The following is a 24,476-nucleotide window of genomic DNA, read 5'->3' as shown; positions in this document are numbered from 1 at the left end:
CCTGCGTTCACTTAGTTGCTCCGTCAAAAACTTGAAATAATCTTTTACTATTTTTTATTTCACATCCTACATTATTCACCTACATTTATCCATCTTAAACAAAAAGTCCTGGTTATCTTGCTCATTTAAATACAGGAATGAATTTTTCTGAATTTCATGGAATTCCACCTAGTAATGGTATATGTTAATTAAATATAGGAATAGTGTCATTATTAAACAGTATGTATGATAGCTGACCATCCATTGATTTAACAAATTAAAGTATGCTGGAATGTTGTCACAATGCTCATGGAATGGTAGATGATATCACCAAAGTTCAAGAGGCTGAATCGGCAAAGGGGTATTTAATTGCTGAGAGAAAACTCCCATGGGCCCTAATCATTCCTGCGCATTCTTGCAGGGGATGACAAATGAATGCAAGGCCTTGACCACTTTTACCTGGGCCATTTCTCAGAGTTGTGATTGCAAAAAGAAACCTCTAGACAAAGAGGGATCAATCACCTAAGCTCAGTGTCGGCCTGGTGTTAACGCCTCATCAGACATTCCTCATGGGACTTTCGGGTCACATTATGGAACTCAGGGGTGTTTGGTGAACTGACATGAGCCAACATGATAATCCAGCCACTAATTTTGCCATGAGTAATAAAATCCTTTGTCTCTGATCCAAGAATCTTGTGTCTTCTGCCAATATCCATGAAATATTAAGAGACTAAATTATTTGATTACAAGTTCGGTAGATCCCAGACCCTTCTCAGTTCTGGACCGTGATTAACAGTAGAACATATAGCTAGTATGGAAGAGACTAACTCAGGCAGCCATCTCCTTAATTCCAGCCAACGTGGATTTCCTGAATTCCAGGTCTCTGCCACATGATTATCTCTGCCACATGATTATAAGGGTTATTTAAACAATAATGGTACTCAAACCATTTTTCCTCCCAGAGAAAAGGAAAACATATTGAAAAGAGTTATGTTTTTCTTTCTTCTGTGTTTTATATTAAAATACAGCAAATCATAAAATTAAATTTTATAGCAGAGGTCTCCGGTTGATCAAATTGATGGTATAAGGTGCTCCAGGGTGCCATTCCCCCCAGAATATTTCAACAAGCAAAAAGTATAAACGTCTTTCTCAAAACTCCAAGAAAACAGTTAAAGGATTACAGTAACTGTGTGAGTACTAATTCAAGAAAATGCAGTTTTAAAGAGGCAGAAGTTTGCGGAGCCCTTCCTGGCCCCTCAGGAGAGAGCCGAGTAAGCCCTATATGCACATGGGGGTGCGTGGATGTCCGTCCCAATCTATCGGCTAGTGTCCTAAAGACTGAACCAGGGAACGCCTCTTGGGCTCACAATCCAAGAACGTGCCCTGCAGGAAGCAGCAGCTTGCTGACTGCTAACGCAGAGTAACAAACAATTAAGTCAAAGAGGTCCAAGGTAAAGAATTACCTGCTTTTATTCATACTACAGGAAGGGTCTTTCAAATTCCTAAGGCCGCTAACAAGCCAGAGCCCAGAACAAAAACAGGCTCAGGAAAGATGGAGAGACCCTGCACTTCACATTCACTTCAGGCTGATTTTATTCTTAGGAAGATTAAACTCAAGGAGAGCACTAGCCAACACAGGCAATTCTCAAAGACAGTGAAAGGTGGTTTTTCCCCATTGGTTGGTTTGTTTTTGTTATCTCTTGGCACTAAAGGAAATCTCTTTCATATAACTAAGTAGACACAGAACAGGAAATGATGATGCATCCAAAGGAAGAAGACAAAAATCCACCAATGAAGAAGACCATGCTTTGGACATATCAGACAAAGACTTTACAACATTACGTTAAAGAAAGCAAAGAAAACACAGAGAAAGAACTAAATGATATCAGGAAAACAATGAAAGAACAGCATGAAAATATCAATAAAGAGATAAAATTTTTACATCAGAATCAAATAGAAATATTGGAGTTGAAGACCACAATAATTGAAATGAAAAATTCCATAGAGGGTTTCAAAAGCAGATTGGAGCTGGCAGAAGAGAGAACTGGTGATCTTGAAGACAAGACAGCTAAAATGATTGACTGAGGAGAAGAAAAGATTTTAAGAAAGCAAACTGAGCCTCAGAGTCCTGTAGGACACTATCAAACAAACCAATATGCATATTATGGAAGTTCCAGAAGGAGAAGAGAAAAAGGGGCAGAAGGAATATTCAAAGAAATAATAACAGAAAACTTCACAAATTATTCAGACGACATCAATATGTACAATCCCAAAGAAACTCAAACAGGATAAACTTGAAGAGAATACCCAGACACATAGCAGTCAAATATTTGAATGCCAAGGCAAGAAGAGAGTGATGAAAGCTACAAGATAAAAGCAACATGTCATGTATGAAGGAGTTCCAATAAGATTAAGTGCCTATTTATCATCAGGCACCATGGAGGCAAGAAGACAGTGGGATGAAATCTTTAAAGTGCTGCTCAACATCAAAAAGATAAACAGCTCAATTAAAAAATGGGCAAAGACTTGAATAGACATTTTGCTGAAGACCTACAAATGGCTAATAAGCACATGAAAAAATGCTCATCATCATTACCTAGTAGGGAACAGCAAATTAAAACCACAACGAAATACCATTTCATGCTAAGTAGAATGGCTACTAGCAAAAAAACGAAAGGAAAATAACAAGTATTGGTGAGCATGTGGAAAAATATAAACACTCGTTCATTGTTAGTAGGAATGTAAAAGTGTGCAGCTGCTATGGAAAACAGTTTGGCAGTTCCTCAGAAAGTTAAGTTTAGAATTCTCATATGACCTGGTAATCCCACTTCTAAGTATAAATCCAAAAGAACTGAAAGCAAGGACTTGAACAGATATTTGCACACTGATGTTCATAGTACATCACACATAGCACATGTGTTATTCACAGTTGCCAAGAGATGATAGCAATCCAATCGTCCACCAACAGAGGAATGGATAAACTAAATGTAGTATATACATACAATGGAATATATTTCATGAGAAGAAATGAAGTACTGACACATGCAATAGATGAACCTTGAAGATATCATGTTGAATGAAATAAGCTAGCTAGACATAAAAGGACAAATATTGTATGACCTCACTGATATGGAAGAATTAGAACAAGCAAATTCACAGAGCCAGAAACTAGAATATAAATTACCAGAGGCTGGGGTGGGGTAGGGAAATGGGAATTAATGGTGAATTGGTACAGAGTTTCTAATTTGAATGGTGGAAAAGTTTTGATAATGGATGGTGGTGGTAGTTGTCGCACAACATTGTGAATGTAATCAATACCACTGAACTATGTATTTGAATATGGTTTAAAGGGGAGATTTTATTTTGTATATATATTACTAGAATAAAGTTTTAAACAATCATAGGACTGCATAACACAGTGATTCCTAATGTAAGCCATGGATATAGTTAATAGTACAATTATAATATATAATAATGTTGTTTCATCAATTGTAATAAAGGAACTACACTAATGCAAAATGTTAATGATAGGGAAAACTGCATGTGTGCAGGGAATATATGGGAACTCTGTACATCCTGCATGAGTTTTCCATAAACCTACAACTTCTCAAATAAAATTTTATTCTAATAAAGGGAAAACCTTTGTAACAGGTATTAAGTGTTACATGCACATTTCCCCTCTCTTCCCTGGGAAGAAGGTGCCATTTTCTATGTGTTAACTGAGGCTCCCAGGGCAGCCTTACTTTAAAGTCTGGAACCTACTAGTGGAACACACATTCTCCAATTTTGTATGTAATTTTTTTTAAATATGAGAAAGAACTTAATATTTTATACAACAATAGCAATCTTATTTAGGAAAAAATGAACTTAAATGTCCAAGGAATCTGAATTGCTTACTCATTTAATGCTTCACAAGCAAAACTACATTCTGACAACATAATATGCTTCATTAAGAGGCTAGTTTCTCAGATTATCAAGGAATGTTAAAATTCTCTTTATAAACCTTGATATCAAATACTCCACATCAAATGAAATTCTGTTTCATAAGATAGTGCTGACTGTGTAGTATCAGTGTAGAAGAGCTCATCATATAAAAAACACTGAAATAAGGGGGAAAGACATTTGAAGTTTAATGATACATCCATCAACATCAAAGTTAGCATTTGAAGAAGACCTAGTTCTTACTTGGAAGGCAAAATTTTATGCATAGATTCATAATTAATCATTTCTACTATATTTGTAACCCATTAAGCATCTCCCTTCCAGGCTTCTTTTACTGAGTTCCTTAATTATTGATGTAGTCTAGAAAAAAGATCCTTTCTGAAGGTCTAAAGGGAGTGTCTGTGTGTGTGCATACATGCATTCCTACATTCTGATGGACCAGAGGTAGGTAGGAAAATGGGAGGGAGAGAAAGAGGTCAGAGTCAAGGCATCAAGCCCTAGTAAAGCATCTGTCTCCAATCAGTGCACCAACGGTTGGGGAAGAAAGCAGTGAATGGAAGGTACCAGCAAGCATGGAACTATAGCAATTCCTCTTTGCCAAGTTCACCCAAGTGAGCTTAACAAACTATCTTTAGACCAAATAAGAAGCGAAAGCTGCCCAGCAGATGTGTCTGCAGACACCAAGTATTGACCCCAAATATCTCCACCATGGACTTCTAAATCGGTATTTTTATATTTTGAGTAGCAAATTTAACATAATTATTCCATTTTCTTTTTTTTTTTTTAATTTTTATTATTTCTCTCCCCTTCCAACCTCCCCACCCCAGTTGTCTGTTCTCTGTGTCTATTTGCTGTGTGTTCTTCTCTTTGCCCGCTTCTGTTGTCAGCGGCATGGGAATCTGCATTTCTTTTTGTTGCGTCATCTTGCTGTGTCTGCTCTCTGTGTGTGCGACGCCATTCCTGGGCAGGCTGCACTTTCTTTCGCACTGGGCGGCTCTCCTTATGGGGCGCACTCCTTGTGTGTGGGGCTCCCCTACGCGGGGGACACCCCTGCATGGCAGGGCACTCCTTGCGCGCATCAGCACTGTGCATGGGCCAGCTCCACACGGGTCAAGGAGGCCCGGGGTTTGAACCGAGGACCTCCCATGTGGTAGACGGACGCCCTAACCACTGGGCCAAGTCCGATTCCCAATTATTCCATTTTCTGACACAGTTCTTTATCCTTACCCATAGAAGTTTTACCCACCTTCATCTCTCTTCTCTACCACTCATGTTTCAGCTTCACTGAGAACATGCGGCCCGGCTCACATCACCTACCTGACTTCCAGCCCTCCCTCCTCTCACACGTTCCCTGACATCTCGTCTCCCTGCCTTCCTACTCCCTCCAAGTTTCCTTACTTTCCACACCACTCGATGTTCAAGTTGAAAATCTAGGAGTTATCCTTGATACTGCTTTTGCTCACTTCCCACACCTAATCTTGTTGTTCCTCCAAGATAAATGAGAGTTCATCTACTTTTTTTTTCATCACTTCTTGGTCTGGCTACTCCACAGACAAAGCCAAATGGGTCTCCTTGTTCCATTTTTACCCCCTATAATCCATTCTCTGACCCAGCAGCCGGAGAAATCTTTTTAAAACATAAATTATTCCCCTGCTTAAAACTCTTCTCATCACCCTTCAAATAAAATCAAACTCCTTACCCAGCCTTCGAAGTTCACCAATGTGTGGCTTCCTCTCTCTTCCTATTTCCACTTTCCCTTAACCACTTTGTTCCTTCTTTCTGTTTCATCAAGTCCCTATATTAGGACTTTCGCATCAGCTCTTCCTTCTGTCTGAAATGTCCTTTGCCCACATCCTAGCTGACTCCATGTCTTTCACCTCTCAGCTTAAATATTAGCTCTGCAATAAGACCTTTGCTAGAAAATCTATAGGGGCCAGACTTCCCATGACATCCCACTACTCAATTCTCAAAATACCACAATCTCATGTTTTCCTTACTTACGTATTCTTGGTCTATGTTTACAAAAAGTAAACAGCGTGAGGGCCCGATTCTCACCCCCCTTATCCCACCAGAACAGACCATTCACATAGTAGGAGCTCAGTAAACTGTTTATCTCTGGCATTAGCCATTTTTCCAATGAGCACTTTGAGGACAGGAATGGTGCTTCCATTTCTATGATGTCTGAGTGAAGACTATATTTTCATGTTTTACTTGCTTTCACTATGAAAATGTGAATTCCTTGAAAGCAGGAATTACGCATTGTCCATTTGAGTATTACCAACAAACAGCCTGGTGCATGGAACAAAAAAGTTCTCAGTATTTTTTATCACTTAACTTAAACCAGTACTTCTCAAAACCTGACCTGCCAAGTGGTACCATTCCACTGATCAGGGCCAGTCTTCAAACTATTTATTAGTCCATAATGAGATAAATATAGAAATCCAATCTCGATTAGGTTATTAACAGTCAAGAAGCAAGTAACTTGTCAGTTTAAAATCATAAAATATTAATATACCTGGTGTCCATTCAAAGTAGGCATGTAGGCATTTAATAAGGGAACCAATATTTCATTTATAATCTTTTGGTTTAGTCGTGATTCCAGGATGATCAAAAATTGTGAGTGTAATAATATTCTATATTAATCACCTTTACATACTTTCAGTGCATTTTTTGCAAGACCTTTTTTCCTGTACTGTGTTTGCTCTAATTCTATTTACAGAAATATAATTTTATGTCTGTAGAATCTATTACCTTAAGAAAATGAGCTTGTATACATATGTCTTTTCTTGAACTATATCTTTCTATTAAGTAATTTTTGCTGTATTTTACAAATGAATATGCCCATGAATTTTTTTTTTTGGGGGGGGGATGAAATTGGTTTGGTCCTGTAGATATTTATGAAGCACTTACGTGGACCATCAGTTGAGATACTCATCTCCCAAAAGCCTAGTTCCTAGTCGCACTAGACAAACATGGTCCTATTTTCATATATCACAAACAATCTGACACCTTAATTCTGAGAGAATGGGAGAGGAATTCCAAAGCATTTAATAAGCTTTGACCTGACTCACTCTGGGTGGTCAAGACAGGGGTGGCAGGGTTCAGAAGAGGGGGTGCAGTTGCTCAACCTATAGCCCACCTTTCTGCTCAGGTAGTCTGTCCTAGGAAGCTCCATGAGAGATGAAAATGCTCCAAGCAAAAATGATTCACTTCACAGTGTTGCCTCAGGCAAGGTGTGATGTTAGGACATTGGATGACTTGTTAACAAGACTGCAAGGCTAGAGAGAGGGACATTAGCTTCTGCACCCTCCTCCTAGAAGACTCCACAGTGTCTCCTTGCTTTTAAGGAGGGGACTCAAACCCTATATGGGATGTTTGAACCAAAACCCCTAGGTGTAATTAAGCAGGCAAAACTGAAACTATTACTGCCCATAACCTGATAAATAATGTCTTAATAAAGCAAATATAGCTTAATAGTTGTTTCATGGAGTCAGACATTTCTGGGCTCCATCTCATCCTCAGTCATTTATAAAACGTATGTTCTTGGCTTCATCTGTTTCCCCTCTTTGAGCCTCAGTTTCCTTAGACAGAACACTGGTCTCTATCTCAAAAGTCTGTGGTGGGAGTGAAATGAGATAATGTGTATATGAACGCACTTGTCAGAGTGCCTGACACAAAGAAGTGATTGCTGAAGGGCTTCAGAGGTATAAAGGTGTGGCAGTTGGATATTATTTATGAATTCCAAAAAGAGGATTATGTGTGTTAACTGATCTGTTCCTCTGGGTCTAATACCCTTTGATTTAAATTCAAAGGTTTTAAGTTTACTTAATTAAATCAAGATTAGAACTTTGATTTGACCACATCAGGAGAGTATAACACAGTTTAAGTCCCTGTCCCCTTGGTGGGCTATATAAATGGACACTTGCTCAAGAAGAGAATAGAAGCAGATACTTGAGAAAAGAAAGAGCTCCATAGAAAGGAAGAGGACTTTGATGCTGGAGCCCCGGGGACAGATGAGCCACTCATCTGATGGTTTGCAGCTGAAAAGAACAAACCAACTGAGCCCTCAGCGTACAGCTGAGATGGGAAGAAGTTGGGCCCAGGAGCATTAAGAGGAAGAAGGAAGGAGAGACCAGGCAGACAATACCTGCCATCTTGCTTCAACACATCGCAACTGACTTTGAGTGAGAAATCAACCTTGAGTTGGACTGTAAACTTTCACCCCATATCAATACCCTTTATAAAAGCCAACAGATCTCTGGTTCTTTGAATCAGCAACCCTTTGGCTGACTAATACAAATGTATTGATGATAAAATCAATAACAGACAGTGGCCATCTTCTTAAGACAGACAGGTTGTCCCAAGGCAACCTTCTCCAATCTGATTCCATCCAATCCACTATTCTCAAACTTCTGAGGCATGGATGAAGGATGAACTGTTTTTTGGAGAACTGACCAGAAGAAAGGAGGTGAGTCATGATAAGTAACAATATTGACTGCTTGCTATATACCGGACACTCTGCTCAGCACTTTAGGGTTATGAATAAAGTGGGTTCAACTCTCTGCTCCACTGTGTAACCTTGGAAAAATTCCTTAATGTCAGTTTCAGTGCCTCAATGCCCTCATCTATAAAACAGGGATAATAATAGTGATACCTTCTAGAATTGTTATGAGAATTCAATGCGTTAAATTAGAAAGTGCTTAGAATTGAGCTAAATAAAAGTAAAATGCAACAAAACACCTCCCAGTTTTCCTCCTTCATCACTGACCACTTGTTCCCAGGCTCCTTGGCTGCTGCCCTCTTCTTCTAAGGTTGGGCGGCCTCAGGGCTGTCCATGGTCCTCTCTTTGTTTCTTCTGTCTACATTTTTACTCCCCTGGTGATCACATCCAGTCTCTTGTCTTTAAATACCAGCCATCTGCTGATGACTCTAAAACTTAAATCTACAGGCCAGACCTCTTTCCTGAATGCCAGACTCATAATAATTGCCTGTTCAGCATCTCCACTGGGAAGCCTAATAGACATTACTAACCCAGTCTGCTCATAATTGAACTACTAGTCCCACCCCCACCCCATCCACATACCTCTTCCATTCATGGCCTTCCCCATCACTTGGGGGCAAGGCATCCTTCCAGCTGCTCAGGCCAAAAGCCCTGGAGTAACCCGTGTCTCTTTCTCTCGTGCCAATCTATCAGGGAAGCCTGTAGGCTCCACCTTTAGAATGCATTCCAGAACCTCACCACATCTCACGAAACGCCACTTCCACCACCCTCATCTTGCCAGGATGATGGCCCTGGCCTCCACACTGGAGTTCCCACTTCTACCCTTGCCACCAACAGTCTATTTTCAACAGCCAGAATAATGCTTTTACAAAATAAGTCAGACCACACCCCTCTTCTGCAAAGTAAACCTCTGATGGCTCCCATTTCACCCAGAAAAGAACTGAAGTCCTTAGAGGGGCCTGCAAGGCCCTATGGGATTGAGGACTCTGGAATTTCCCTCACCTCATTCTCCCAGGAGACTCCCCACACTCCACTCCGCTCCAGCCACGCTGACCAAAAGCACACTGCCTTCAAACCTTTGGCCTTCAGTTCCATTTGCCTGGGATAGTCTTCCTCTTGGTTCATTTCTTCACCTCCTACAAGTCTTTGAAAATGCCATTTTCTCGTTGAGACCTTCTATGACCATTCTCTTTAGAATTGCACCTCCCTCACCCCATCCTCATCATGTCTGATCCCCTACATTTCCTTTATGTTTAGCATCTTTCACCTCTAACAGTCATTATAATTTACTTATTTATTATGTTTATTGCCTACTGCCTGCCACCCCCACTAAAATGCAAATTCCAAAGGAACCTTTTAAATATTTTGTTCATGCATGGATTCAAGATCCTATAGAACTGCCGGACACACAGCAGGAGTCCAATAAATATGTACAAAAGAAATATGCACAAAATATGATCTCCATAAAGCTTCAGTCATCCTGGCTTATTAACTTCAAGAGATAACTAACTTGCAAAGTCAGAGTCTAGACAGAGGTCCATGTCCCTTCCAGCATACTTTCTGCCCCTCAATATCAAACCTGTATTCATACATTCCACTCTTTCAAGGGAGGCGCAGCTAAGCAGTGAGTTCTTGTCAAATAGCTGTTGGAAGGTTATCCTGTACAACCAGCGTCTAACAAGTACATCTACTAGATCAGAGAGTATGACAAATGAAAAGGATTAGCAATCACAGTTTTGCAGTAGTAAGCTTAGATCACGTAACTAAGTTTCCTTAAATAACAATTCCGCTGTACAGGCCAAGTGACAAAATTGGACTCTTAGGTCCCTGGCCAGCCCAGTGACATGAATCCAGACAGGAAATATCATTTTCCCTAATATCTTACTACCAAAGCTTCAACACACCTTGCCATTTGGCATCTTGAGAAAGGAATGCGTAAGGAGAGTCTGACAAGGATCGTGTTTTCTCCAGGGACAAGGACAGCCATTTCTGGGAGAAAAAAACCCTACTTACCAAGATGAAGACGGTAAAGAATATGACAACGATGGCAGCTGTGATGAACAGTTTTTTCCGGGGAAACACAGCTGCAGGAAGGAGGAACACCAGTGCAAAACAGATGGCCCCGCGGAGCCCGCCGTAGGCGATGATAAACTGATCCTTGAAGGTCAGCGGGATTGTCCGGAACCAATTAATGACCTGAGTCAGGACAAAAACGCCTGAGAAGAAAGATAAAACCAGAAGAAAGTGAGCCCAGTGAGGCCAAGACAGGAAAATGTGTGGAATTGTTTTCGAGCTTCTGCAACTGGGCAAAGTATTTAAGAGAAGGGCCCCAGGGCTCTTGCCCTTTCCACCTGCCTTATGAGAACTATGAGGCTCTTGCGCCTCTGCTGTTGTTATTCCAAAATAATGGGCAAAAATGTGGCATCACAGAGGCCTAGGGGGTCTAACTGCTTCATGAACATATGCAGGAAGAAACTCTGGGAAGAAAGGAAGGAGACATCAGGAAGCAGGGAGAGGAGGAGCAGAGCAGAAGCAAGAAAAGGGGAAGGACAGGCCATCTTTCAGTCAGTGGAGCCGAGCGGTCATTTAGGGAAGAAGGGCCAGTTACCCAGTGCTCTCCAGATGAGACAGAAGGCCAGGGTGAAGCAGACGAAGGCCCAGTTCCACTCGTGGTTCTTGCCCACCGTGGACACGCCCATGAAGATGAAGATCAGGGTCTCGCTGACACTGCTCAGCATCTTCATGAAATACTTGATGGTCGTGTAGGACTTTTGCGATACATTTTCTTCCACATACTTATTCATGGTCATTGCACAGGCAGTGATTCTGAAAGAGAGGACACAGCTTCTCTTTAAGCATGACATCAGTCCTAATCAGACTGCAATGGTCAGCACTTAAGAAATCAGTTATGGCTCTACGCTTCTGCCCATAACTACAACATTCTTGACTGGATTTTATAAGCAATTGCAATTTTTTATGTACATCTTGTAAAATTTCCTTCCCCTGGAGGTTTTCATCAATACTCCTGGCTTGAACGACCTGGCTCTGCACAGCTTTGAGTCCCTCTAGCATTCCTTACTCCAGATCCCAATTCTCAGGTGTTTATGGACATCGACATCGTCAACTAGCCTGCTGGCATCCCCAACAAAACAAGTCCAAAATAAACTGAAACTCATTTTCTTCCTATAAAACAATTCCTTCTCCTATATATTCTCTATCCCTCTATTGCCTAAAATCCTAAACTGTTGCCAATCCTACCCTTGAAACTGGGGTCACGTTTCCAGTAATTCTCGCCCTTGCCACACCTCCACTGTGCCCCGATCCCCACCTAATTGGTCACCGATGGTTTCCAATTTCTCATCCTGAACATTTCTTGAATTCAATCTCTCATTTTAGCCCAATGTTTTTGTTTCTGGTCTCTTTCCTGTTTACCACTTGTAGGAACTTCAAAATGTATTAATAGGCTCTGAGAATTCCTATAGAAAAGGAACTTCTTTTACTTAATTTCCCCAGAATTTCCAAGACTTTGGGATCAAAGACTTTGTATTTACTCACATGATATCTATTTTAATATAGTACCTTTGCATGCCCTTGGAATTGAATGGCTTGGAAAACTCTTCACAGACTTCCCCAAATGACAACTCCAGTTTCACCCCTGGCCTTCCCCCATCCCAGCACATACCAAATGCACTGGCTGTTTTTAATTTCCCAATTGTTCCATTGCTCTGTATTTCCTTCTTACCTTACTGTACACCCATACTTCTTTCTGTCAGGAATGCTACCCCTGCCCAATTCAACTGCCACCCAGAGAGCAAAATTTAGCATGAAGTGTGTCACACATAATTTTGGGTTCCAGCTAAAGAGATCTAGTTACTCTCAAGTACCAAAGAGATTTCATTATCAGGGGGTCACTTGAATGAAACAGAACGACAGATTTAGAATGAGTTGCCTCACCTTTCACTGAGCAATTACCTGACACAAATTGCTGGTAATGATTCATGAAAGTTTCCATATTCTCACATCCCTAGAGTTACAATGAGCCCACATGCACCCCTTCTTCCCTTGTCCTGCCAAGTGGACTTCCTCATCCTGAGATTTTTCTGACATCTTAAGAAAACTCGCTTATTCTAATTATAAGGCTCAATAGCAGAATGCAAACCTAAGTGCTTTTTGAGTTAAGACTCAAACACCTAAGCCATGGATGTGTTTCTATGCTAACATGTGTATTTGTTTTTGTGCTCCCATATTAAAAAAACAAAAACAAAACAAAACATCAGTCCAAGGACCATGAACTTATCCACAGAATCACTGCCCCCAAAGCCGCAGGTATGTCTTTTGAGTATATACAGGTGTGAGGACTGCATAATTCATGTTGTTCCCTAAATGAAAGAGTGGCTTTATTAAATGTGCTAATAAAATGCCTGTGGCAAAGCCATTGACCAGCTGAGGGCTTAGGGAATGATGGGGAATGTTTACAGCACCCTTACTCGGGGCCAGGTCCTGGTGCAAACACTTTGTATGGATTACATCCATTAAACTTCATAAGGAGCGTCGGGACAAGTCTATTATCACTCCCAGCTTTATCGTGTAGAGGATAAAGGCAAACAGAGGTTCGCTTCCTCAGTAGACACTGCTACTGTAAATGGTGGTACCAAGACCCTAGCCCAGGCACTCTAAGTCGAAGCCAGCACCTTTAAAAGGGACGTCACTCTCATTGTGCTCTCTCAGTTCCCAATGAGCCCAATATTCTCTAATGGGAAGCAATTTCCTCTTTTCCCTGCCAAGCCCATGCTCACCCCTTTCTCTAGCATAAGCCTGTTTACATTAGTTTTCTATTGCCGCTGGAAGAAATTACCACAAATTTGGTAGTTTCAAACACCACCATTCTGTTAGGTCAGAAGTCTGAACTCATTGTCACTGGAGCGAAATCAGGAAGCCAACAGGGTTGTGTTAGCTACACGCTAAGGGAGCATCTGGCCTTTTCTAGCGTCTAGCGCTGCCCACATTCCTTGAAGCGTGGCTCCGTCACTCCAGCCTCTGATTCTGTCATCGTTTCTTCTTCCTGATTCTGACCCTCACACCTCCCTCTTAAGAGGACCCTCAGGATGATGTCACGTCTACCCGGATAATCCAGGTCAATTCTCCCCATCTCAAGATCCTCAGCTTATATCAACATCTGCAATGCTGCCATGTAAGGTGACATCACACAGGTTCCGGGGTGGGGGCGTGGACCCCCCGCTCTGTTGCTTGCATTCATCTCCCGAGTGGCGAATGGTGGTGCCAGGTGAGTGCAGTCTCATTTGCTCACATCCAGCTGGTGGCAGAGGCTGGTGACAGCTCTATCCCACCGCCTTGCCATGAAATCCCAGTACCTCCACCAGCAGCAGGCAAGAGAGCCTGGAGAGAGCAGTAACCTTAAGTTCACTACGTGAACAAATGAACAAACATTTCTACTCAGAATGATTTTTAATATGCAGCTTTGGTGTAAGTATAAAAATAAATTAACTTCACACGAATGTCGAAGGTCATTTTCCAGGGCTTTATGTTCTTCACATGACACCAGGAGTGACGATCGTATGTGTGCCAGACACTTTGCTCTAACTTGATGTGGTTTCCTACCAGCATCAAGGGAGACCCCTGGAGAAAGGCCCTGGAGGTGCCGAAGGCCCCGGCACGTGGCGCCCTGTTCAGAAAATGTGCATGGTCCAGTGCACTCACGTACCCTGGGGCTGGGGACAAATGTTCCAAATGTCCCTGTTCTGGTCCAGACGCACGGCTTAATGCACGCGGCCTCTCAAGCAGAGACTGGAGGTGTTTTCTTTACAAAGAGATTATTTTTTATTATAGAGTAATCTGGCTTGAAGTCCAACCACCTTACCTTAAAGAGCATCAGAAGGGCACAAACCCACAAATGAGTTAGAGTCCCCTTCAGGCAGGGAGGTGCACGCAAGGCAGGCCCCTCCTGAGGGTCACCCCTGACAGTTGAAGGGTTTCGCTGTCTCTGTGCTCAGCCTTACTGGGGATTGGAGTGTGTGGCCGGGAGTGTCCTGGGAACAGTGTCATGCCACAGCCCCGCAGTGGAATGCACACACAGAGAGGGCAAGCGGCTTCCTCCATCATCACATCAATGCGTGAAGGTGCCACACGCGCAGTCCGCGGCCCCTCAGCCTCGGGCTGTAAGATCACTGGCATGACAGCTACACCGCAATCACAACCTGAAGAGACGATTTAGAAAATTCTAATATAATTACTTGATGCGAAAACTTCCTCCTCACATAAAACATTTGGCCTTTAATATTCCCAATATAACCTTTTTTTTTTTTAGGTCCCGGGGCCAGGATTGAACCCAGGACCTCATATGTGGGAAGGTGGTGTTTAATCACTGAGCCACACTAGCTTCCCTGAGTTAGTTTTTTCGTTTGTTTTTTTGTTTGTTTTTAGGAGGCACCAGAAACTGAATCTGGGACCTCCTACGCAGGAAGCAAGCACTGAAGCTTGTGTCATATCCACTCCCTATACCCTTATTTTTAATGGCGTTTGTCATTGAATCAAATTCCCTGCACCTTCCATACATTTCTCCCTTTCCTAATCTCCATATTGAGTTAATGATTTTGAGTAACAATTTAGTATCAACAAACAGGTTCTGAACATCTAACCTGGCCCACGTTCTGTGCTGGGGCTGGGGTCGAGGAAAATAATAGCAAATCAGATGTGCTTTCCTTTTTTTTTTTTTTTTCTCTCCCCTTCCTGCCCGCCACCCACCCCCCCGCCAGTTGTCTGCTCTGTGTGTCCATTCACTGTGTGTTCTGTGTCCGCTTGCATTCTTGTCAGCAGCACCCAGAATCCGTGTCTCCTTTTGTTGCATCATCTTGCCGTGTCAACTCTCCGTGTGTGCGGCACCACTCCTGGGCAGGCTGCACTTTCTTTCGTGCTGAGCGGCTCTCCTTACCGGGTGCACTCCTTGCACGTGGAGCTCCCCTACATGGGACACCCCTGCGTGGCAGGGCACTCCTTGCACATGGGCCAGCTCCTTGCTCATGTGCTAGCTCCACACAGGTCAAGGAGGCCCGGGGTTTGAACCGCAGACCTCCCATGTGGTAGGCGGACGTCCTCACCACTGGGCCAAGTCCACTTCCCTCAGATGTGCTTTCTACCTTCAACAGTTCACAGTCTAGGGGAGAAGCCGACATCAATAGATAACTCTAACACAAAACACTCCTAAGTGCTAGAAATGGGGAATGTGAATGGATACCTTTGGAGTGAGGACAGGAAAACGCTATACTTTTGCCACACAAGAGGGGACATCTGAGCAGACTTCCTGCGTAAGTGAGAGCTCACCAAACAGGAAGAAGAAGAGGAGAGCAAACTGAGGAAATGAGGAGAACATATGCTAAAAGCACGAAAAAAATAAGCAGAGGGCATATTCAGGGAAATTCTTGACTAACAGCCAGAGGAGAGAAAAATAATGCAAGGGATGAGAGTGAAGAAAGTTAGGAGCCAGGCAATGAACCTGCTATAGTGCATGCTTAGAAGTTTGAACTTTATTCTATAGGCTGGGGAGAAAACGGAGAGAGTCTATCTTTGATCATATAATTACTGTCTCTCTCCCCAAACCAATGGGAAGCTCCATGAGAGAAAAAGGAAACGTGTCATCAATTCTTAGCAGAGCATCTGCCACATCATTAATTCCTTTGGAATCAGTGACTAAATACATAGGTTAATTATTTAGTCTGCATGATGGTGTGATATAAACAAGTTTGTATTTTAGGAAAAGAACCATGAAGGACACGCAGAGAATGAATCTGGAGGGGCGCAGACATGCAGCCCAGTGACCCAGGTGATCTCCTGTGACAGTGTGTCCTGTTGTTTTCCAAACCCGTTGCAGCAACCCACCTATATCATAGCCCCCAAGCATGCCCATGTTTTGACAGGTGCTAGGCTCCATTCTGTGGGTCTGCATGGAGGTACAGTATGTATAGAATTCACTCGTGCATTCTGCTTTGTTATTATCTTGCTTCACATTATGCTTTATGTAATGTAAGGTAATTATCATCAATTTAGAGATGGAAAAGCTAAAGCACTATAATTAGTGGTTTCCACATTCACCAGCAATTGAGGTTTTCTTTATCACTACACATCACTCTAAATACAGCATCGGCAAAATCCAGGCCAGCTAATACCACTCCAACAGATTGTTGCAGGGGAAAGGAAAGAAAACTCTTTTTAGATCATCAGTCATTTGACTACCTTCTGAATAGAAAATTCCAACAAGTATTTTTCCTACCATACTGCATGACTTCAATATAGCTTCAATGCAGCCAGCTCCTACAGGTACTCACATCCTCTCAGCTAGAATGCATGTGTGCAGAGAGCATGGACTAGCATTCATCCATGCTGAGCATGGTTCTACGCATGGTTCTATGCACGGTACCAAATGGATGTTCAAATCATGCTGCATCTAAGTTAATGAGGATACGGTGTCCTTTGTTCAAATGGTCAAGGTCACTGGAACCAAAGGGACTAAGTATCAGTATTGAAGGTGGATAGTGGAGGCAGATTTCTGATTGTGAAAAAGAAAACTCTTCCGTTTACAAGCATATGGTGAAGAAGTTGCCTCAGTCAATCCAGTTTAGGAATACAAGTGCTTTCTTTTTTTGTAAAGAGTGGTTGATTCTCTAATTTCTATTCCCACGCTAGGAAACTTTTTCTGTAATCTGAGCTGCTTAGAATTAGGGTTGCCCTGGCAAAGAACGTTGAAAAATTCTTTCACTGCCATTCTCTGAGTGTGATCTTAAAAATTATAGATTCAATTGCAGGGAAAAATAGCTGAAATAATTTTTGTATAGTCTCAATAAAGACTTTGCCAAAATATGAAATCATACTCCAAGTACAAGTGCAAAGTGTTAGCACTGACGAAGAGCAATTCAAAGTTTTTGTATTCATTAAAGCACGGTCTTGTGGCAATTCAGCATGACCCTCACAATAAAGTACTCACTCATGTGAGGCAAATTAGTTATCCCAGGGTATGAATATATAGTATAGTGACTTTCCTCTTCCAGGAAACCAGAGAACCAAAAAAAAAAAAAATGAGTTTGACCTATGAGAAAACACAAACAAAAATTGTTTTCCAAGGAGGATCCAAGGGTCAAACCCAAACAATCTTTCCAAGGAATCAAATTCAAAGTATCACAAATACTTGATTATTCAAGTCATCTTGTCCATTTTATGGATTTTCTACATCTTTTGTTTCTTCCCCTTTACATGATTTCAATTAAATTCAATGAGTGTTTATCGATAGCTTACTGTGCATGTGAAGTTGTCACTTTTGCAGAGAGAGAATGCATCAAAGACCCAGCTCAGTCAGAAGCCTAAAGAAGAAGACAGCAAGGAAATGGTGGCAGTCCAACCAACTCTAGCTGGGAAACCTTAAGAAAGCCTCAGAGAGATGGGACTATTTGGACCTAGATCTTGAGGATGGAATTAAGATTTCCAGGTGGAGGACTATTGGTGGGTGTTGTGAGCCAGGGGAAGGAGAGCCCTGCGGGTGCAAAACACACATACACAACCCCTGAGCCAGATGCACACACAGAAGGTTTTCAGGGTTCCATGGGAGCCCTGGCTACAGCTGAAAGAGTGGCTGCTTCCTGGAACCTTTTACTGCTCCTAGCACATATTATCAGAGCACTGTGTGCTTCTAAAAGTATGGTCTATGGCCACTTGTACTAAAATGATTGGAGGTCCTTGGAAAAAATAGCAAAACAAATGCTTGGGCCCAACCAAGACTTATGGAATTAGAGTCTCTGGCTGGAGCTAGAGCTAGGGACTCTACATATTTAACAACCCTTCCAGGTGATTCCTGAACACACCAAAGTGTGAGGAAAGCCAAGGGGAGATGAGCATATAGGTCTAAGGTTCAAGGGAGAAAGAAGAAATGGGGAAAAGAACTGGAACTTGAATTGTTTTATTTTAAAGTTTTATGGAAGGGTGAAAATAAGGACTAACATGAGATTTGGGGACTCTTGTGGATTTCATTATGCCTTGCCACCCTATTTTCCCTTCCCCACTCTCACTTTTCATTACTTGGTTCCAGATTTTGTTTCACACCTCCCTTGTCTGAAACAGCATACAAGCATCTTCAGGTTTTCTCCTGCCCCTAATCTAGTGGCCTTCTAGGACCCTCCCCCCATTGCTGTCAGAGCCCCCCAATTTACCAGCCATGGGGCAGCCGGTGATCCCAGGGCCATCAGAGTACCTAAACCTATGACCTCCAGTCTTTACTCAGAGCACCATCAAAATATTACCAATGTTTACAGGTGATGATGTAAAAACAGCTTAGGAAGTACTCCAGGAAGGTATTCATGATAAAACAGAAATGCAATTGTGTCACCTCACTGCCTATAAAATAAAGCAGGCCAAGACTATATACCTACCTTCCTGACCACACCCGAGTTCAGCTCCTTGGTAGTAGCAGGACGTTTCCCCTTGGAGCCTCTGGTGACACTCTCCCTCTACCCAGAAAGCCCTTCTCCTCATCTCTGAGACCTTCAAGCATCATCATTTCCACCCCCACTATACTTCACTATACAGTTGAGCCTCATTATACATGGAATCCACATTTGTGAGTTCACCTCCTTGGTCAAATTCATTTGTGGGAAGCCAATTTGGCTTAACTAATAGAGCACCCACCCACCACATGAGAGGTCCAGGGTTCAAACCCAGGACCTCCTGACCCATGTGGTGAGCTGGGCCACACACAGTGCTGATGCGCACAAGGAGTGCCGGGACACTCAGGAGTGTCCCCTGGGTAGGGGAGCTCCAGGCACAAGGAATGCACCCTGCAAGGAGAGCCGCCTCACGTGAAAAAAGTGCAGCCTGCCCAGGAGCGGTGCTGCACACCCAGAGAGCTGATGCAGCAAGATGATGCAACAAAAAGAGACACAGATTCCCAGTGCTACTGACAAGAATGCAAGCAGACACAGAAGAACACACAGCAAATGGACACAGAGAGCAGACAATGGGGGGGAAGGGGAGAGAAATAAATAAAAAATAAATCTTTTTTTTTTTTAATTGATTTGTAACCCTGGAATCAATACTTGCAGCACTTACATGGCCATTCACAGACATTTGCAGAGTGGCAAGAAGTTTGAGTCACGCGGTGTACACATTCCCAGCTGATGTCAAGTGACATCCCTGCCTTCTTGCTTCAGCTTTTCTATGGTAAACAAGTGTACTTGTCATGGTATATTTAGTGGAATATTTTTCACATTCCTGTGCTTTATATTGGTAATGTCACCATTGAAAATGGCCCTCAAGCACAGTGCTAAAATGCTGTCTAATGTTCCTAAGTGCAAGGAAAGGCTGTGAAGTATGTTATGGAGAGACTATGTATGTTAGAAAAGCTTCCTCCAGGCATCAGTTAGAGTGCTGCTGGCCATGACTTCCATGTTAATGAACCAACAATATATAGTAAACAAGGTGTCTTTTAAAAGAAACAAGATTACATACTGGTCAGTTGATGAAAATGGCCAGAGGCTCACAGAAACTTAAACTTGTATTTCCCATAGAAGCAAGGGTTCAGTATTTGCTAACTTAAGTGTTTGTGACTACTTTCTAAAACCAAAGTGGCACCAATACTGAGAACTGACTGTACTTTAAATGTTTGTTTTTCCTTTATAGCTTGTAGTCAGCACAGATTGGGAGGGTGGTCTCCGTCACTGTGATGCCCTCAATCGCCACGTGGAATTGCTGCCTTCTGATAAATCCTCCTTTGAAGGCTACATGGCTGGTCATGTGACACAGTTTCAGCCAATCACAGTCCTCCAAACACCTGAGCCAATCATGGTCCATGCCTTGACATTTCTCTTAACAGATGCTGGCAGGAGAGCGCACGCTTTATTCTTCCATGACAGGACTGCAGAGATATAAACCCCGATTCGTCTGTGTCGCTGGTTTCACCTCTTTGGAAATGGCTGGCTTAAAATAAGGATGCTATCACGTAGGAAAAGAAGATGGTTCTGCAAATACATGAGTCCCTGATTTCATCCCTTAGTGCCAACCAAATCTGTACCTGCCCTCTTCAAGGTTTATTTCTATGTGCCAATAAACTCCCCTCCCCCCATTATTGTGTAATTGGGTTTGATTTGAGTTTCTCTCACTAACACAGAACTGCCCTCTATGGCTTGAGTTAGGCTCCCGTTACAAGAACCAGGTGACTCCAGTTACTTTAAATAGCCAGGGATTAACTGCCAGGGCACAAGTGGGAGGCAGAAGTCTGGCCACTTGGCTGCATCTCCTGGGAACAGTGAAAAACTCTGACCTCGTGTTTGGTTAAGGTAAAAGAAAAGTGGCAGCAGAAAGGGAGGGTACATGAAAGGTACAGCATCAAGAGGAGCTAGTCACACCTCTCCTTGTAAAGAAAACCCGAGGAAACAGAGGAAATCCTGGTGTTCACACTAAGCCAGCTTCTTCTCCCGTGGAGAGATTTGGTAACAAGTAACCTGAGGTTTGTTAAATCAAGGTGAAGGAAGAACAGGCTTTCCTTAGGACATCTAGCACAGTGTTCGAAGAGCAAATCCTGACCCCCATGGCTGAATGCCTTGCTCTGACCCCCTCACAAAGGGGATGGAAAACAGTGCCAATATGTGTCACAGTTATAAGTACTAGCTGGTGGGAACTGTACACATAATTTCAGGATCAGCTCTCTGAAAACAAAAACAATTGGGACAACAGGTAGAACACACTTTAAGTACCCCTAAGGGAAGAAAGATTAAGAATTATTAATTCATCAGAACAAAACTAAGACATATCAGGCACCTTCTCTCTTCTCTGGAGGAGGAGACAGCCATTTTTTCAAGTCCCTGGAGTGTTTCTCTGCAGGCTACAGGCTGCTGTGGATCAAGCATCTCTCTCTTCAGTGCACCATTAATTAGAACAAAGCAGACATGGGTGATGTAAGGAGAGGACCACTTTCATGCCCAAAGCAGAAGAACAATGTCCCACTTCAATTCATTTCTCTATTAGGGGTGATTTTTGAGAATCATTTTAGGCATCTGTTAGTGTCCTTGGGTAAAGAAAGGAATGCTGGTGCTTTATTTCTGAATATGGTTTCTAAACATAAAGCCCACAACACATGAGCCAGCATATGAATTTCTAAAATCACTAACTAGCAGCCACTTCTATAAACCCTTTTATTAGTCAGCCAAAAAGGGGTGTTGATGCAAAGTACCAAAAATCTGTTGGCTTTTATAAAGGATATTTATTTGAGATAAAAGCTTACAGTTACAAGGCACTAAAGAGTCCACCAAAGGTTACTTCCTTACAAAACTCTGTTGCCAAGTGTTGAAGCAAGATGGTGGGCAAAGTCTGTGAGAGTTCAGCCTTCCTCTTCCCTCTTAGGACTCTCTGGGTCGTTTCTTCCCATCTCAGCTGTAGGCTGGCATAGGTCTCGCCTCTCTTCCTGGGGCTCATTTCTTTCTGGGCTCAGCACATCTGCTCTCTTCACAGGGACAGCTGTAAACTACCAGTTAAATAGCTCATCTCTCTTCCTGGGGCCATAGGATCAAAGTCCTCTCCTCTTCCGTGCCTGTGGAGCTCTCTCTTCTCATGTGTATCTTATTCTGTGCATCTCCTTCTGTGTGTCTGCTTCTGTGTTCTCCTTGAATGAACATCCGTGTATATAGCCCACAAAGCAGGCAGGGACTCAGACTGAGATACCCTAATGATGTAGTCAAATCAAAACCCTAATCTTAACATAATGTAATCAAAGGCATCTCAGCTGAATCTAATACACTCAAAGGGTATCATGCCCAGAGGAAGAGACCAGTTTACAAACATAATCTCTCTTTTTGGAATTCATAAATAATCTCAAACTGCCACACCCCTCTTTAGTGTTTGTTTGTTTGTTTACTTGAAAGGGAGGTATTCAGTGTTAATGATATGGTGAATTGTTTGTTTAGGTGTCTTATAGAAACTTACCCTTAATTTTAGCCAGGTACTCACTCTGAAACACACATACATACTTACTTTTCCCTGTAGTAACAATTTATACAAGTATAGAAATGAAAAGAAAAATATAGAAATGGATAGAAATGGACAGACTTTCATCTATCCTCCTGGTGTTTGTAGCTACAACTATCCTGAACCCACAAAAACTCATGAGCATAAATAATTCCTCAACATTGGGATAGGCACATTTTTAGGAAAGGTCACAAAGGGGAAACCAAACCTTAAAAATACCCAGAAGTCATGTCTCCAGAGGATAAGAACACAAACATACAACTCCACCTCATACTCTTTATTTACTGTAGGATGTTTCTTTTCTATCAGACTCTCATGAACTACCTGCTCATTGAGCGAGCTCCTTTTAGGAAGGCTTCCCAACAGACCACCCAAAACAAAGGTGACCTGTAGGGGGTCACAGAATTAGAACAGCAATAAGGAGAGGAAAGGAGAAGAGAGAAAGAAGGATGGAAAGCGGGATGGAGAGAGGGAGGGGGTAAAGGAGGTAAGTGGCAGGCAAAACTCAGGTAGACCAAATTTCACTCTACACTGGTTCACAAATTACCAGAGAGGTATTTTAACCTTTCTCTCAGCTCACCAGCTGCCTAATCTCCCTGCCTATTTTCCTTTCTACGTGGCTATTTCTCTTAAGCAAATAAGGGAACACACTGAGCATGCTCAGCATGTCACGCGCCTTCACCCCCATTAACCTGAAAATGTGTTTTTAAATGGCAGCCGAAAGAGTGCAATTAGCGTGAATATGTACTCAGTACAATTTAAAACCAGAACAAAGTGCCTGGTTCTGTAGAGAGGCGCGTGTGGATGTGCAGTTTTAATTACATCATTACACTGTATCCCCTGGATCAACACCCCAAGGTAAGGGCAGTCATTACTACGTGGAAGGGCAGAGTTGGCCTCCAAGGCAGGACATGCCCACCTCTGACACCTACCCTGCGGAAGCATCACATACGGTGTGGTTTGGAACAGCACACTCATTACCTTACATTAGAAAACGGTGTTACTTCCCAGAACAAACACATTCCCATCTAAACCTGCCCCTTAATTTGCTTTCATATTGTAATGGGTGTGCATGGTAATTCTATAGGCAAAATGCCTAGTCGTCCTATAATGACCTACTTAAGGGTTAGTTTATTATTTTAGTGTCCTGGGTGCCACAAAAATACTAGTTTAAAAATAATAATTTTCTGTACACCAAGTTGAAAAATAAACGTTTCCTTTGAAGTTGGAAACAAAAGTAAAAATTTTCAACCCCTAACCGGCCACAGCAGAACATGCCCTGTACTACTTAGCAAAAAGATATGGTCCTACTTGCACCTGGTTTCCTAATTCCCAGATCAAGTGATTCATGATCACATCTCCCAGGGCGTGAGTAACTTGATGCAGGACATGCCTTCTCAACCCGAGGGACCCCCGGATGCACGAGGATTCCATCCTCACCCAACTCTTCAAAAATCCCTCCTCCCCCAGTACTCTGGAATCCTCACTGACCCCAATTCCTGCCTTCGAACATCTAGCAAATAGATAAAGGCATTTAGATAACTACTTGAGGGTATTCTAGAGATTTTACATATGCCTGTGCTCAGGAGTGTACATCGACTCGGGCTCACAATTCAAGTTTCTCATGCAAATTGTTATTAGAATGCTGCTGCGCAACTAGACACTAACTCCCACCCCCACGTGCTTTTTAGAGACCTTGGAACTACTTGATCATATGTTTGCAATGACACTGGTCAAAGAACAGTGAGGAAACTGAAGTCAGACAAATGATATGAATAGCAACCAGGAAGATACAGAGCATTTCATTACTAGGTCAAACTGGATTAATATGCTGCTTTATTTAGGTTCTTCTGAAACAGAAAACCGCATTGCCTTGAACTAGTGACTTTCATTATAATGGCTCTACTCTCCTTGAAGAAGTGCATTTGACTTCTTAGCCTTCTTCTATCTACCACAAGCCTAATATGCTTCTGATATAAAAATGATACAGATGAGGGGAAAAAAAGCCAAAATAGTGCTTCATCAAAGCATCACCAAA

At 42.4% G+C, this 24,476-nt stretch overlaps 1 protein-coding gene across 1 annotated transcript in view; it reads right to left on the bottom strand.

Annotated features, from left to right (window-relative positions):
* The window catches only part of SLC9A2 (solute carrier family 9 member A2), a 96,911-nt gene that overhangs the window by 18,688 nt on the left and 53,747 nt on the right, over positions 1-24,476 (bottom strand). The window contains exons 4-5 of the mRNA XM_058278255.2: positions 11,031-11,248; positions 10,436-10,638 (exon numbers count right to left, since the gene is read on the bottom strand). Of these exons, the coding sequence (XP_058134238.1) occupies positions 10,436-10,638; positions 11,031-11,248 (421 nt within the window). The remainder of the gene's footprint in view (positions 1-10,435; positions 10,639-11,030; positions 11,249-24,476) is intronic.

This window comes from Dasypus novemcinctus, chromosome 17 (genome assembly GCF_030445035.2).
Source record: "Dasypus novemcinctus isolate mDasNov1 chromosome 17, mDasNov1.1.hap2, whole genome shotgun sequence".
Taxonomy (NCBI): Eukaryota; Metazoa; Chordata; class Mammalia; order Cingulata; family Dasypodidae; genus Dasypus; species Dasypus novemcinctus.
This window is presented reverse-complemented; position numbering and strand designations above follow the sequence as displayed.